This window comes from Medicago truncatula, chromosome 3 (genome assembly GCF_003473485.1).
Source record: "Medicago truncatula cultivar Jemalong A17 chromosome 3, MtrunA17r5.0-ANR, whole genome shotgun sequence".
NCBI lineage: Eukaryota > Viridiplantae > Streptophyta > Magnoliopsida > Fabales > Fabaceae > Medicago > Medicago truncatula.
The window spans coordinates 9,974,190-9,987,215 of NC_053044.1; the positions used below are offsets into that span (position 1 = coordinate 9,974,190).

Below are 13,026 nucleotides of genomic sequence, written 5' to 3' on the forward strand. Positions count from 1 at the left end.
ACAATGGGAATGAATAACAGGGGTGAAGATGATTTGATTGGAGTTTCTTAAAAAAACAGAGATAGATAACATATGGGGTTTTAGAAGGTTGAAGGGATTATAGAGTTTGTTGTATTCATTTTCTTCATCACACTTACCCTTAACTATATCAGTTATATTTCAAAAGGAAAATGTTACATGAACACCCTTTAATCATACACTCTATTGTACACCCCATGCATTAGGGACATTTTGGTAATTTCATCTCACAACCATACTTTCTCTTTCATCTCCTCTCACTTTTCCTTGCCACATGTCAGAATTTTGTGTGGGTGTAAGAGGTGTATTGCCACATGGGAGTGTACATGTATCACCACTCATTTCAAAAAGATGGTAAACAAAAAAAAGTTTTTATATTAAAAGAAATAAAATGGAAAAATCATTAATATTTTTCTTTTCTTTTGATATTAATAATCATTAGGCGTAACCAAAAAAAAAATATCATTAGACTTAAACCCACTTTTCACCCTCTAAGTTTGCAAAAGTAGCAATTTTGGCCCCCTATTAAAAAAAATTGTGACCCCGTGTTTACCCCTTTTTGCAAAAGCTCAATTTTAACTAGGTCAACGCTTATGTGTCACATCACTTAAGAGATTAGGATCTCAACTGTGTATTTTTTAATTAAAAAATAAATCAAAGTGCCACAAAATCATTTACATAATTAAATAAATAAAAAATAAAAAAAAAGGAAGGGTCACGTGAGATTTAGTTGTTTCCCATTTGCCAAAGTATTGTCTTCTTCATCAATGAATCCCTTCTTCTACATCTCCATAACCATTAATTGTTGCTGCAGGAACAACTTTCCAACAAACAGAAGCAGAAGCAGAAGCAAATTAGCAGAAGCATCACCCTATGATACTTACCAAATGAATTTAAACATAAAAATTCCACACTCCTTGTTCTAATTTCATTTTTTTCGCAGATCCATTCTCTAATCATCTTATAACTTCAAACACGAAAATTAACCCATCAAATCTCATATATGTTCTCTTCATTCAAATCGATTTCAGATTTTCACTTCGTTTTCCAATCACACTTCAATTTCGTTTCGTACATAATCACTGTTGTTTTTAATGTTTCGATTCATCCAAATCGATTCCACTTATTTTTCCAGTTTTTTTATCTATTTAATTTTTTCAATTGAAGGTTGTATTTCAAGGTTTTGGGAACACCAGATATGTGTTTGTATGCTGGGTATGGGTTGGATGGTTCTCATGAGTTTGAAGATTTGAGTGTTAATGAGAATGATTTTTATTTTTTAGGACCAAACAATTGATGATGATAAATTGTTTTTCAGATCTAGATTTTGAGGAAGAACACATAATCATGAAGATCAAAGTTTTGGGAAAGAACACATGAAAAATTGATGAGAGCTTGCACGTGCCTTCTCTATTTTTCTTCCAATTTTTTTTTTTTTAATTTCGTTTTATTAACTTGTGGAATTTACAATTAAAAAAAAAAAATTAAAAATACATAGGTGGCATGCCACATATGGTTGACTGGGTCAAAATTGAGCTTTTGCAAAAGGGGGTAAACATAGGGGGTCACTTTTGGTAGCAGTTGATAACGATGTTATAGCTTAGTTTTTCAATCTACTAGCGAATAGCTAACAGATTATATGTCACGACCCAAAATACTAATCGTGACCGGCATATAGACTTATACATTTTAGTCCGGCAAGCCTAACAAAAGCTCGACAAATGAAAAATAAGTAATTTACACATAACCCTTTTTCATAAAAATAATATTTACAAAAATTTTGACAGAATGTCCTGTGTATTTTCAACGTTTCCAAGATCTGAATCATGTCCATAAACATGTTTTCATCAACCAGAAACTCAAAATGAGAAATTTCTGGACTCCATATAGCTACAGATACACTAACTGAAATATGTAACAAAAGAGCCATCCATCAAGGAGGCCTACCAAAAAGTGACAATGTTGAACTTTGAATCTACTTGCATCTTTCTACTCAGCTGCTTGGGAATCTGAAGAAAAAAATAATAGAAAATGAAAGAGTAAGTCACAAGGACTTAGTGGGGAGACAACAACCACCACCAACTATAAGGAAAACACACATACACACGAGTAATTAAGTTTCTGAAATCTAATGTTCATTTACAAAACTAGCAACCGTATAAAATATTAATCCAAAATCAAATAAAAATATTTATGAATCCAATGTCGACGACGTAACAAATATGCTGCTGTTAGCTTGTTGAACCAAACTGTCATAAAATGAACTAAATTATTACGGGAATTTTTATTACACTTTTTAAACTATGAGTTTATTCTTCTGGTATAACCTTACTACAAGCCATCTCTTACCTAACATTTGGAAGGAACATGAATATTTCTACTTGCAATTACTTTGTATCATTGTACGTGAAAATTAATATCATAAATAAGAATATTTCTAAATCCAATGTTGTAAAGAGGTGAAATTAAAATTATGCCTTTAGACAATATATTGCCGAAAATTATAATAAAAGTCTTCAAAGAAAATATAGAAAACTCCATTTTAGTGAAAATAATTAAAATTGGTGAATCGAGAACTAGCTCTATCTCATTGATAGCTCTTTCCTTCTAAGAGTGGCCTCTCTCTTAGTGGTAGCTCCATCTAATGGATAACTCTTTTCTCTCGACTCAACAAAACGTAAAACATTTTCAATAGGGAGTTTACATCTCATTTGATAGCCCTCTCCTCCCAATGGTAGCCTTCCCATAGGGGCAACTCCATCTAACGGAGTAACTCTACCTAACCGAAATCACATACTAGGTGCACCTAGGTCGTCACAATTATAATCGTATTTCTCAAAACACATAGCTTTAAAACCATGACTCGTAAAATATCAAACTTGTGTCAAATGCACACAATCAAATCCCAATTTGCAATTCTTTGCTTTTAAGTCGTGGATAAAATCCAAATAAGAGATCATATTAAAATCAGTGACTTTAAACATGTATCAAAGACGAGAAAAATATTCGAAGGGTGTGTTCCAAATTTTGGTAAATACTTTAACATATAAAATCATAAAATTATCAATAATAATGATAATGAAAATAAGTGATAATGATCGCCATCAACTCAGCTACGACGAATCAACTAAGTATGCTCTCCAACCACCCTGGATAATTAGAATATGTCAGCTGGGATATATATTCTGTTTTGGAATAGATAATGATAATGCTGCCTCATTTGGAGCTTGTGGCAACAAAGAAATAACATACTTTGGAATAATATAACGGTTTCTAGTTATGCGGTATTCGATTGTGCAGTGCAGCTGATGGATGGCTGGAACGTGGCAAGACAGATTAGACATGGACCTGATCCGCATATGACAGTACCAACAATTGTATAGTGGATGAAACTGGTGTTGGGATGCCTAAAATGCAACGTAGATGCATCCTTTTCGACAAGACTAAAATACAAATGCAACATATTTGAATCAAGGACAGGGATGATCAAGGACTTTGAATTAGATTCCAAGAGAGATGGTGCCTCTTTTTAGCAATAAAGTAGATGTTACAAATTGATGTGAGTCAAATGTTAGAGATGAATTTAGATATTATTTTTTTGTCAAAGACTGAATTTGGTCGCAAACAAATTATTAGGGATCAGATTGAGTTTTTACTATTCCTCAAAAACAAAAACAAAAAGGGTTTTTACTAGAATTTTTCATTTATCCTAATAAGATACTATTTGTTAGTAGGAGTCACTCTTAAAATTATTTGTGCAGATTTCATGAATTTAAGAATGGCCTGCATGGTTTGCAGAGTCATATAGCTTTCAGTCTCATGGTTCTTTAAGAGAAGATGCATGTTTAGAATTATACCATCAAGGACTCCTTGATTCTTTTTTTCTTTTTTTTGGTCAGGTAGCCTAGTGGCTAGAATTCGGACTTTTTGATTCCTAAATGGAATAGAGTTTATTTTTATTAACCAGCTTAATTTAATGTGCTAATCACAATGCATTCGAGGAAAAGGAAAACATGTCTATTGGATTTTCCTGGGTATAAGTTTTGCTTAAGGTTAAGTTACATAAAAACATGAGCACAACAAATCAGGTATCTATCTCTCTTCTATTATATAACCAATCAGTAACTACATTTTACTCTCCTGATTTATATTGCAACTATCAACATAAAAAATGCATCACTTGACCCATCATAGCTACTGAAAATTTTAAAAATATAATAAATTGGATTGTAAATTTCATTGAATGAGAGTGAAGTCTTGAAAAGATGGATGAAGAGGAACAACCAAAGGATCTCAACTTTATTCCAGAGGTTATATTGAAGAAGAGGAAACACAGTGAAGCATGGGCCTTGAGTAAAAAGGTGAACTCCAAAAAAGGTTTCCATCTCAAGAAGAGCAAGGACTTTATAAAAAAGGCCGAGGATTTCATTTTTGAGTATCGCAGCAGGGAGATTGACCTTATTAGAATGAAACGATGGGTCAAGAGGATACTGTGAGATATATCAAGGCCAAGCAACAAGCCCATAATAGATATCCAAATCTTAAAAGCATAAAGGAGATAATTTACAAGAAGGGACATGCCAAAATAGATAACCAAATTTCGCCACCAACAACCAAATTTCAGCATATTCAACAATCAATTAGCCTAATTCCCAATGGTACCTCCACATGTACTCTTTCTCTTGTTTTTTGCCGATGCAAGGGATGCGATGCTTATCAGGCACTTAAGTTGAAAAGTGTAAAATTAAGTTATGTATACAAGTGGAACCTATATAATAACCCCTATGAGAGAAGTTGGGGGAGGAGACGCTCCAAACAACTCAACAAACATTATGAGCAGAAGCGGTGGACTTACTGAATTAATAACTTACAAATAATTTGAATGTCCTCTTCATGCAAACAAGCTTTAACCGAGCTAAATTTCTAGTATAAACCTGCTCAAAGTAAGCAAAATAGTGATATTATGAGCTAGAAAAATATTTGAAGGTGAGCCACGACACAACAAAACGCTAGGCCTTCGCCTAGACATGTAGGCACAAAAAATTGCTTGTGAGCAGCCACATAACTTGAATAGGAATTACACACTCCTACTCCTATTCCTATATGTTCTTTTCTACCTCTCATTCTGTTTGTTCCTCCTATATATTCACCAGTAACTGCGTCGTTATCAGTCATCAGCAATTGAAAAAGTAGTAGTATCAGTGTCAGGCTGTCAGCTGAAACCTAAATCAGGTTGACAACATAACATTTTTGGGCTCTATAGGAATGGAAATCGACCCAGCACTTACGTTCAACTTTCACCTCGTCCTTCAATCCATTCATACTGACTCCAGTGAGTTCAGCCAGGAAAGGTTCACTAGGAATGTCTCCCCGAACAAGAAGAATCATGGGAACACTATATCTTGCCAATTTCAACCTTGCAGACAAAATAAGTCTTGTTTGGGACATGCTGATAGAGCCATGAATGAGATCTATACAATGAGAATTTGATGAAGGTTCGCCTGAAAAGAATTTTAGACCAGATATTCCCTCGGAGGGAATTCGCAAGAATTATATGAAGAAAGTGGGAGAGTGGAAGAGGATCTATCCTAATGGATTTAAGGATAGAAAATGTTGTATCTGACTCTGCAGAGTAACCTCTGGTTTTCTTCTACCTTTTGCTTACTATCCAAATACTTTGTCACTCCTATGATTCACAAATGCAGTTTGCGAACATAATCATGTCTCCAACAAATAAGATATGAGTCTAGCTTCATAATGATACATAAATAAGCTACTCTACAAATGGGACATGACCCATATCTAACCATGGTTTGAAGTCTTGATTAAGTAAATGGAACTTGGAAATAATCAATCGGTTTAGCAGCTAAATGTACAAGAAATGCTCTTTTTGAGCTTCAAATGCTAGCTAGAACTCAATACCTTATTTAAAAATAAAAATAAAAAATCATAACATAAAGACAATGAACGAGGTAAAGATAAGTGCACTACAAATCTACAACTATCTCTTACTCCTAATGTATTTTTCAAATTGATAAAAAGAATCAAAGAAGCATAAATCTTATTTCTCTTTTGAGGTCTCTAGAAGGTTTGTTGCCTTAAACAATTAGATACTCCAACATTATACTCCGGTCCTATTTACAACTATCTTGTTCCCTCCGGTCCTATTTACAAGAGACAGTTGACTTTTTAGATACATTGAATAATGTATGTATCTAGTCAAGAACTTAAACCAAATACATAAATTATTCAATGTATCTAAAAAGTAAATTGTCTCTTGTAAATAGGACCGGAGGTAGTAATTTTTAAAGTCACCAGTCAAGATCAACCTTGAGATACCAGTGTAACTGATCAACTAAGTTTCGACTTTATAGACCATAATATGGTAATAATGCATTTGGTCAAAACATCAAATCAAAATAGCATAACTAACTTTTGTTGAATTTCAAACAATCATGTAATTTTAACGTAATGTCGAATTGATTTAATCTTGGTCAATTGTGAAAGATTATGTATAGGTTGTACTGATTCTGCAATTGTTGTTTTGAATTACAAGTAATAAATATGCCGAAATCTAGCTTGATTCTTAAAACGGAACCCGTTGCTTGCATAAATGATCTCGTTGGGGTTATAATCGTCACTTCATGGTGTTTCTCAGCAAATTTTGAAGTGAGAAAAGCAATTTTCTACGAATTTTAGTTAAGGATTACACAATATGTATAAAGTCTACAAAAAAATAAATATTGCAACCGAAACATAAATATTCCATCCCTAAATACAATAATCATGTTTATCCTGCTACTATGGCTTTGGAAGAAACTTCTTGTGATGGTTTAATCATCAATTTGAGACAAGTGTGATCACTGAGAAATCAATAAAAATATTTATTTTTTACTGTCTTGAGGTTATACTAGAATAGTAAATTTTCAATCGTGTAGCATTTTTTACTAGGGTTCGTTACTATAAAAAAAAAAGGAGAATCAGCAACGCACAACAACTATGGCATCGACTGACTGGTGTGATTGTGAACTCCCGACTGAGCTTCTAAATCTGATATCGCAACGAATCGACGATGAACTCGATCTCATTCGTTTTCGATCTGTATGTTCAACGTGGCGGCGCTCTTCCAATTCAAATCATCATCCCAATTCTGCCCTAAAGCTTCCGCAACTCTCGTATAATCTCTCTGATACCATAAACAACATCAACACTTCTCCGTTTTGCTGCCTCTTCAAACGCACTATCTACCTCATCAAACCACTACGACACCATAAGCAACATCGTCCTTGGTTGATTAGAGTTACCCAAAACTCACATGGCAAAAAACTCTTCCACCTACTCTTCAAATCATTCTACTATTCCCATTGTTTTCCTCGTGTGCTTGACTTCAACAAACTCTCCGTCCTCAATTTAGGAACAGATTTTATCATCGACCATGGAGATTTTAATCTTTGTAACTACTTCTTCTACAATAACAAGAAGCGTGAAAAGTTCCTTGCTATCACATGCAATGGAGAAAAACCTATGGTTCTTGGCATTTCGGAATATTTCCCCCATCCGATGCTGTTCTGTTACCTCAACAACTATTGGAAACCCATTTCTGACATGTCAACAAAGTATGTAGATATCTGTGTGTTTAAAGGTCAATTTTACTTGGTCGACAATACTGGTCGGACAGTTGCAATTGAATCAGACTCGAGTGTCCAGTTAGTGGATAATCCTTTTATTCCTGGAGATAGAAAATTACTGGTGGAGAGTGAGGGCGAGTTGTTGTTAGTTAATATTTATGAGAATCTTAAGACTTTTGATGTGTTTAGTCTTGACAAGAATAATAAAACATGGGTGAAGTTGATGAGTTTAGGGGATAGGGTTTTGTTCTTTGTGAATAAATGTTCATTTTCTGCTTCAGCCTTGGATATGTGTGTTGTCAAAGGGAATTCCGTTGTCTTTATTGATGATACCTTCAATATATATGGGAACTGTGTTTATCTCTTAGATGGAAGTCAGCAATCGTCTGCGTCTGATTATCGCAAATGTTTTAAGCATGTGCCTGATGGTTTGGAATATCTCAGCTTGTTCTCGGCACCTGAATGGATAGTCAAAAGTTAATTGAAATCGTAAATGAGTATGTTATCTTGCATTGAAAGGTTTCTTATTGTGCTTGTGACTAATGCATGCAGTGCAAATTAGGGACGGCTGCCCCCGTTAAAATTTGTTTTCTAGTATTAGAGATAGAATAATTTTATTCCCCTATTTAAAATTAAGTATTTCCCTAGGTGTCTAAATCTCACATCGAATATTTGGTGCAGTATTTTAGTGACTTACTCCTTTCCTCTTAATATAATTTCTAATTGATTGTTCTCACACATTATTTAATTTACTTTATCACTATATGTTTGATAAATTTTAACTTGTTAATGCAAGTGTTTCTTGTCATCCTTGGTTCTTTCAGCTATCAAGTCTTGATTGTGCGTACATATCTGATGACAGTGATTTGGGATAGCTTTATCTCATGTATTAGGACGAGTAAAGAGCCTGCATATGTGTTTTTAATGTTACTGCATAAATTAAAACGTATAATATGCTTCTGAGTCTAATCAGAATCAAAGTCAAAATCTTAAACTTTACATCATACCCTTTACTAGGACTATTTCTGGGTTCTACCTCTACAGTTCGACATATTTTCAAAGCACAAAACTGAATGTTTTATATTGATGTGGTCTCCTTTGTACCTGTCATAGTTTCCTTAATGTTGAAATATCGAGGCAGTATTATGCTTTCCATCATTTCATTCCCTTCCTAAATTCTCAAATTTTCAGTTCTCTTGTCATTTTAACTTTTTCTCTATTGCTTCAAGTTTTTATTTTTGGGAGAATTTACTTGTTTTTATTTTTCTGTGTTTGTTTTGGATTATGATATGTGCATGTCATGCAGTTTTGCCAGTTTGTGCTACTTGAGAATTCAAAGGTTTAGATTTTCTTTTGTTGTGGAAATGCATTTGGAAAACTTGGTAAAAATCTGTTGATATGATTTTGTTTTTGGGTATGATATGATATGATGCTTGTATTTTGTTTTTGGGTACAATATGCAATATGATTCTGTTGATATAATTTTGTTTCTGGGTACAATATGATGGCGAGTTGGGGGTGCATGCAAGCACTCTGGCGATTAAGTCAGTAAGAAAAAAAAGAGTGAGATGTTTTAGGATAGAGAATGTTGACCTTGAGTCATAATGTTTTTTTTTTTTTTTTTGAACAGCCAATATTATTACTAGCAATACAAGGCGAGAATGTTGACCTTGAGTCATAATCTGTTGATATGCAATCTTTTTTTGAACAACCAAATTCTCAAGACGAGAAAATGGTGCGTAAAAAAGAAATACAACACCCCAGCGTATACGCAATACAAGGCGACCCATAACCGGACAGAAAAACACGACTGAAGCTAGACAACTCCATTAAAAACACGCACTGCCCCCACCTGCTAACACAGCGCCCAGCAGGGGCTGTTACAGACAGAAAATAGTGCCAAAAAACACCAAAACTGAACACAGAATCCTATCGAAGTAAGCACTCCCGAGGGTTCCAACACCACTCATAAGACAAGCACGTCGCTATTTTTAGCTTACTCATACTCCAATACCAAGCTAGGACCTTGATATTCTCCACCAATTCCTCCATCTCAACCACACCATTATTAAAAATCACCTCATTCTTTTTCTTCCAAATAACCCAAATAGAATCAAGCCAAATTAAGAAAAATACCCGTCTCATTTTCAAAGAAGGAGCCTCATAATACCACCATTCAAAATGTGAAAAAAGATTATGTGGTATTACGAAATGAAAATGTAGCACAGACATCACCCTTTGCCACACCTTCAACACCACCTCACAATGCAAAAAAAGATGCAACGTCGTTTCCTCCACCCTTCTGCACAATACACAATTTCTCGATTCCTCCACCCTTCTGCACAATACACAATTTCTCGATTCCTCCACATTCAACACTCCTCTATACGCTAGATTCACCCTTGTCAGAATCCTATCAAGTAGCATAGTCCAAGCGATTGCCAAAACCTTAGACGGGGTTTTGCATTTCCAAAGGTAACCAAAAACATGCGCATCACCATCGGGGATATTATCCTCAATCAAAAACTACCTCTCGAGTAGTTTATAACAAGAGTTCACTGAAAAACCTCCCCGTTCCTCTGGTTTCCAACACCAATCATCAGTCCCTTCCCTCAACACCACTTCGTCCAACATACCAACAAGATTTTATCTGTAAACAGTTCAACCATCTATTATTTATCTGCCAAGGAACTATATTAGGTGACTTGACTTTCAAGTTAGTCAACTTTGAATCACTTTCAATCCAGAGATGAGTCCATCTTTTCTCAACCGCACATTCCATAGGAAAAATCACTCCCATAAGCTCAACATAAAAGGCATTTGCAATCCTAAATTAACTGCAAAACACCCAAGGCTTTCTCCATTTTTGTTTCCTTGTATTTTACCATTTGCATGATTTACATAGCCATTAAGTAGTATAAATTTATATATTTGCAACCAATATAATTATAAAACGGCAAACGTACTGTTTTGACTTTCTTAATCACTCAATTTGGGGGAAGCGGGTATCACTAACACGAGACAAATTAGTATAATGAGTCAAGATGACATGACCTTCTTAAACACTCAATTTGGCCGTCTATCAATGTCCCGCATGTGAATGCTACAATGAATAATGGATAATTTTTACTGAGGTTGGTTGTGATAATGCTAATGAGTTTAACTGTGATGATTGATTGTGTTTTTTTGTTGTGAGTGTAACTTTGATGACCTGGCTTCTACGAGTAACTTTGATGACGTAGCGGGTACTATTTCATGACGCGGACACTAATATTTTTAATACTAAAATACAATAATGTTGAAAAAGAATATGGGCTTGGCACCACCACTCGCCTCTTCAACATCTAACCAACCTAAATCATCATCATCATAAACAACATCACTTTGACCATCACAAACACGAACTTCGTCTCCCAATAACCATTCACCACCAACATTAATTTCAGGATCATCCATGAGCAGCGGATCAATATATTCATCACTTTCACGGTGTTCCTTCAAAGTTAGGTTGTACTTAACAAAAATCAATTTTTTCAACATCTCATGTTCAAGCCTATTTCTTTTCTTGGAGCGAATCTATTACAAATTATAATTTAATTGTTAGTTTAAAATTAATTGATAGATGATTACGAAACTCTAAATATAAAGAACTTAATATTATCAAGGACATACATGCTCAACAGTACACCAATTCCTCTCAAGCCCCGATGCGCTACAAGTCAAACTCAATATTTTAATAGTAAGTAGTTGCAGATTTTGGTGTTTTTGATCCCCCACCTCTTCCACCACTCAGCTGAAATGCAATTAGAGTATTCGCATTAACATATAAAATATATAATGTGACTAATTTTTTAACGAAATACCAATCACCTACCAGGAGATGTATGCTTATCCTCTCTATGCCTTATTGCTTCTTCCAATCTAAAGTTACTTGAACAAGCCCTATACTTTTACAAATCTCTATGGATGTCATCCAAATTTTTAGGAGAAAAAGAAAGCTTTCTTATGCATTCATAAAGGCAATCCAACAACGGATCATCATTCTCCATTTGTGGATTGTTATAAAAGTGTTTCGGATTCAAATAATGTCCAACTACATGCAACGAATAATGTAGCTGAACACTCCACCTTCTGTCAACAATATTGGTTTGCACTTGCTTTCATTGTCACCGAAGTTTTTCTTAATTTGATTCCTTGCATCCGCCATTGCTTGATATACGAAACTCATTGCAGGTTTTTTTCATTATCAACCAGCCTGAGTACTTTTATAAGAGGCCCCATAGCTTTAAGAGCATGAACAATATCATCCCAAAATGAGACTTGAAGAACAATAGCAGTTGCCTTCCTACCCTTGGCTTCATCACTCACCTTTAAGTCCGACCACTCTTGAGAAGTGAACATGGTTCTAATTTTTTGTTTTAGGTTGTGAAACCTTTGCAATTGAAGAAAGTTTGTTGCCTTGTGACTCCATGTCTAATCAACTCCATTTCAGCTTTCTCCCTCAACAAGTTCAAAACCAAAGAACGGTTATAGATGAAACTGACAAGACTAATTCCTTGTGCTACAACCTTCTTTACTTTTGGAATCTTTCCAATCACTTCTAGTATTAAATGTATACAATATGCAGCACATGGAGTCCAAAAGATTTTCGGTCTCGAAGCTTGAAGAAGATTACCTATACAAAAATATTTTTGAAGACAATTAAAGAATGTAATGATACATAAAATGTTTGACATAAAGTAATTGAAGGAAGTAGAAAACCTTATCGGCCAAAACATAAATGCTCTTGTTGTTCAGAAAGTTGATGATGCACCATGACACCATTCGTTTTACACATTAATCTTCTGAAGCTTTTTCCTTCATCGCTCATCGAAAACTACAACAACTCCAGCGGAGTTTTGCCTTATTCGTTCTCCTGACTCTAAAAACAACATATGAATACCTAGCACAAAACTGTGATTCTTCTATCGTTAATGAGATGGTGCACTATAATATCAACGAATAATCAAAACAGTGCATTTTTCCATATTACTTTTCAACAATCATAACTAAAAAAGTAGTGAAAATCTTCAAACTGAACTTAGTTTGTGTTTAAAGCAAACAAGCTGGATTTGAAATTTAACATTTCACTTGTCAATTAGAACGTTACAATGGAAAAAATGCTTCTTAAACTCAGAGTCATTGAAAAATTGTTTGGAAATAAATAATTGTAATCTATAATCCTTTGTTCTCCTTAACACCATATAATTGTAATGTACTATCATATTGGACATAATTGTATCATATTTACAACTAAAATAAGATCAGATTGACTTACATGCCTTCCTTCAACAGCCAGAAAATGCATTTTCACATAAGTACGAAATTCTATTTATTAATT

At 34.4% G+C, this 13,026-nt stretch overlaps 1 protein-coding gene across 1 annotated transcript; it reads left to right on the plus strand.

The window, feature by feature from the left end:
- Positions 1-7,017: 7,017 nt before the first annotated feature.
- On the plus strand, positions 7,018-8,127 carry LOC11440767 (F-box protein SKIP23). The gene has a single exon (XM_003599139.1). It carries the CDS (start codon positions 7,018-7,020, stop codon positions 8,125-8,127), a length of 1,110 nt encoding a protein of 369 aa, XP_003599187.1.
- Positions 8,128-13,026: the final 4,899 nt, after the last annotated feature.